This window comes from Corvus moneduloides, chromosome 9 (genome assembly GCF_009650955.1).
Source record: "Corvus moneduloides isolate bCorMon1 chromosome 9, bCorMon1.pri, whole genome shotgun sequence".
Lineage (NCBI taxonomy): Eukaryota > Metazoa > Chordata > Aves > Passeriformes > Corvidae > Corvus > Corvus moneduloides.
In genome coordinates this window covers 7,967,425-7,971,520 of record NC_045484.1, presented here as the reverse complement: position 1 = coordinate 7,971,520, position 4,096 = coordinate 7,967,425, and the positions used below count along the sequence as shown (strand labels likewise).

At 46.7% G+C, this 4,096-nt stretch overlaps 1 protein-coding gene across 1 annotated transcript; it reads right to left on the bottom strand.

The window, feature by feature from the left end:
- Positions 1-556: 556 nt before the first annotated feature.
- On the bottom strand, positions 557-3,512 carry RGS2 (regulator of G protein signaling 2). Its single transcript, XM_032118524.1, has 5 exons — positions 3,379-3,512; positions 3,122-3,223; positions 2,959-3,020; positions 1,930-2,096; positions 557-1,549 (listed from the first exon to the last, which is right to left on the bottom strand). The coding sequence occupies exons 1-5, from the start codon at positions 3,483-3,485 to the stop codon at positions 1,355-1,357; spliced, it is 633 nt and encodes a 210-aa protein (XP_031974415.1). The 5' UTR covers positions 3,486-3,512; the 3' UTR covers positions 557-1,354.
- Positions 3,513-4,096: the final 584 nt, after the last annotated feature.

The window sequence follows — 4,096 nt, the reverse complement described above, 5'->3', positions numbered from 1 at the left end:
AGGGACTGGTTTGGGGAAAAAATAATACATGGAATAACAATGAGCAGTAACTTTCCCACAAGCAACTGTCACCTAGCTGAGAGTCAAGCACCTGTATTGTACTATTGCCTCTCCTGACTATGCACTTTAGGTTTTGTGATACTAAAGTCCTCCTAAATCCTTTCTGAAGCAGAGATCTTGGGCAGGAACAAGTGCAGTACTATGGGTACCTGTAATCCCAATGGCATCCTGTGCCCTGCAGCAGCACTGCTGCTCTGTTTGATCTGTCAGCATGTGCAGCTGTATGTGTGCCTTGCATGTCTTAGAGATTGGCTTCACAGACATGTTGGGACAGAGGATGTGGTTGAACATGTCTCCCTGTTAAGCTTTCAAGCTCTGAAGGTTTTTGTTCTGTTGATAAAACCCAAACAAAAACTCAGCTCATAGATTAAGAACTAACTGCTTTAAAATTAGCCCCATTAAGATCTCACCCAGGACCCACAGTCCCTATACACACTGTCTGACACTGGATTCCAGAGTATCTGTGTGTGCAACACAAATTAGGGAACAAAAGAAGCTTTGTATCAAAATAGTTTATTAAAAACAATAAAACTTCACTGAAGCTTGCTGTCTTCAAGACAGAATTATGACATTGCAGCATTGAACACAATCATAATCCACATATAAATATAATACTATACAGCTCCTGTTCGCCTTGGCCAAGTTCTGCCCTCAGTCTGGCCCCACACAGCCCTGCTGACACAACCCAGCCCTGCATACTTTAGCTGCAGAACCTGTTCCTCTGGGAACTGAGTTATTATATCCCTTCCTCCCCTCACAGTGCTGTTACTGTGAGGAGGTTGCACAGAAACCCAGCACAGCCCTTGGCAGCTCGAGGCAGTAACAGAACCGGTGTGAGCACACCGAGCCACCGACAACAGCAGCGCTGGGGGATGTTTAGGAAAAATAAATAGGCAACCAATTACTCAAGTTCCCAGCACTGCCCCAGTGCAGAGAGCAGCTTCTGTTCACAAGAAGGAAGCTCTGTCCGGACCTGCCACATCGCTCCTGGGCCGTGACAGAAGGGCTCCTGCACAGCACACTTCGGTCTAACGCACAGCCAGCTCTCACTGCAGCACTGGCAGAGAAGGGCAGTGCCAGCAGTGGCTGGCACACTTCTGCCGTCTCCCCTGAACACCCTCCAACAGCACCACTCTGGGCCATCAGCTCTGCATCAAAGTCAGGATTTGTCCTTGCACCATGGCAAACAGACTGAGCACTCAGTGCCTCAGCCTTTCGGGTCAGGATGCTGCTCATGAGCTGTGGCTTGGCTTCCTCACCAGCCCAGAGGCTGCTTCTCCCTCCTCTCCATCGCTCATGTGCCCTGGGCTGCTCTGCTGATGGGTGTCTTCTTGCACAGTTCCTGGTAGAACTCAGATTCCAAAAAGCGTGGGTAGGAGTTATTCTCCATTAAGCTGTAAACTCTCTTCTGCGCTGCACTGAAGCAGGTATGGGTGGCGTCCTGAATGTTCTGTGCGATCATGTTCTTGGTCTGGAAGTCTATGTTTATCTGAAATACACAAAGAGGAACATTACTACTGAGAATGGAATTCAACTAAGTGTAATATACAGTACAACTTCTGAAGGGGTGAAAAAGGCAAGATCCTATTACTACAGGGTCAAATTAATGGAGAATTTAAAAAAAGAAAATTATTCTTTTGCACAAAGCCAAAAGTAGTTCAGATGTGTCTTTTCTGTTAAAATAGAGATTCTCTGCAATGATGCTTGTGCCATTTTCCACCTCAGTGAAAAGGCAGTTGCACTCAGACTCAGACATTAGCAGTGAGGTATATAACAATGCAGTTTGATATCTGTATCCTGAGTTCAAAGAAATAACGGCTGTAAGAATTCACAGAACAGAGCATTTATGTTTAACCAGGTTTTCTTTACCTCTTTGGGAGCCTCCTTTTCAATGAAGTCATTGTAGATTTTCTTTGCTTTCGACGTCAGCTTCTGGGGTGACTTCGTTTTCTTGAAGTCCTCACAGGCCAACCAGAACTCGATGTTCTCTTCACAAAACTCAGACTTCAAAAAAGCTCGGAAAGCAGCAAGACCATCTAAGGAAAGAAAAAAATACTCGCCATCAATTAACTATTTCAGGAATCTTGATTTTACCTGTTGGCCACATCAGTTTCTACCAAAATGTTTTGCTCTAGGTCTGTTATTTTCAGTGACATCATGGCGATAAAAAAATTCCATAATTTATGTTTGCGAACAAATTAACGCTTCAACATTAAAGCTTGGCAGGTTTTACTTTGAGTTTGCCGTTTCTTAGGCAAACACAAAAAATGAAACTATTTCTAGTTGATATGTTTCCTCCTGTGATGCCTGAGAATACATTAAAAAAATCCACTTCTCTCAAGATAAGGTCTCCTCTGTTAACCTTTACACTGCAGTAAATACGACTGCTACAGTACTCTGGAATATTCTTTCAATGGAAAGGATGACTCAAGCTCAAAGAGCAAATAGTAGTATTATTTCTTAGTCTTTTTGCTTTGCTGTTGAATGCTGCTTCTTGTAGAGCTACAGTAAAACCCCAAGATCACTGAACCTGTGTTGCAGAATCCTTCCCACATTACAGGAAAGCGTTTGCCTTGGTTATACAAGCTCAGGGAAAAAATGCCCTTTTCCCATTTGGCAAAGCCAAGCTGATAGGAATGATTCTAGCTACAATGGCTTCAAGAAAAAAAAATCTACTACAATGAGGTATTCTTTGTGTTACTATTATTTTACAATTTAAAAAAGCCACTTCTATGTATTTTGGCTTTGAACTGTTAAAAACATTTAACTTGCAAGACCAGAATCAAAGCTCTTTACATGAGAGCTACGACACTGACATGGAAGGAAGCAAACTCTTACAGACATATAAACCTCTCCATCCCTTTGCTCCCAAATGTTACTTTTTGAAGAAAAACTTACATTTGTTAGCAAGAAGTTCGTCAAAGGCTTCTGACCACAGCTGGGCTTCTTCAGGGGAAGGTCTGCAGAAAGAGAGAGAGAACATCAGATTACACTGCTCAAGCTTTACTGCCTTTGTAGAACACTTGAGTTACTTAAACAAAGTCTCTCTCTCACAACTTACCTGAAGTAGTTGCGGTGTTTCCCTGCCTTCTTAGATTTCCTTTTATTAGAATTGGCAGAGTTCTGCAGGAAGTAGCTCAGTCTTGTTTTCCAATCTTTAATGCTGGAAGAAAGAAGAGGGAGATGCTCGTTAAAAATGACAGCTCGCAGAGCTTTAGACAGCAGCGCTTTCCCCGAGGCGGCTCCTGCAGCAGGAGTCACGCACAGCCCCTGAAGGCAAGGAACTCGCTTCCCCTCCCTGCGGGCGGGGGGACTCACATCGTTCTCTTCATCCTGCCCTTGTCGGCCTCCTCCGGCTCGCTGCGGCGGCGGCCCCGCTCCATGCGCCCGCCGTGCCGCACCGCCAGCAGCAGCGCGCTCTGCATCGCGCCCCGACCGCGCCGCGCCGCGCCGCGCCCGCTCTTATGGCCCTGCGGCCGGGCGGGGCCGGCCGGGATGGGCTGGGCTGGGCTGCGGGCGGCACCGAGCCAGGCGCGCCTGCCTGTCTTCCCAGTAGAGCAAAATTTGCCTCTCCTCCGCATCACGTCTCTTTTTCCCCTTTATTTTGTTTTTCCGTATTTCGCGCACCGCCCCCCCCCCCCCCCCCCCCCCCCCCCCCTCCTTCTTGGAAATCTGTTGGCGTGTCACACCGGCAAAGGGCTGGCTGTCCTTTCCGTCAGCCAGAAATATACCCTGCTCTTCTGGAGGTGTTTGTATTAAGGTTATTCAGATTTTTGAGTGTGGCCAGTACGCGAAAGAGGAAGGACTTAGCCGTATTTCTTCAAAAAAATGAAGTAACCCTAAGTTTGAGCGTACGGTGCTTTTGGTGCGGCCCCTCTGCTAATCCCGGCTGTGGATCCCTTCCACCCCGTGCCTGCATAGGGTTTAGCTCTGTGCGGTGTTGCCACCTACCCGTGAATTGTGTAAATTACCCCTAGCACTGGAAGCTGAAGTTTCACTGCCTTTCTCGAGCCCGCAGCTTGTTGAAAAGGCCATG

What these genes read in the sequence shown, in the direction of transcription:
- RGS2 (XM_032118524.1), bottom strand. Translation starts at nt 3,485, where the DNA reads ATGCAGAGCGCGCTGCTGCTGGCGGTGCGGCACGGCGGGCGCATGGAG. An exon ending in AAACACCGCAACTACTTCAG is followed by an intron (nt 3,021 to 3,121) that starts GTAAGTTGTGAG and finishes CTCTTTCTGCAG; the next exon opens with ACCTTCCCCTGAAGAAGCCC. An exon ending in CGAACTTCTTGCTAACAAAT is followed by an intron (nt 2,097 to 2,958) that starts GTAAGTTTTTCT and finishes TTCTTTCCTTAG; the next exon opens with ATGGTCTTGCTGCTTTCCGA.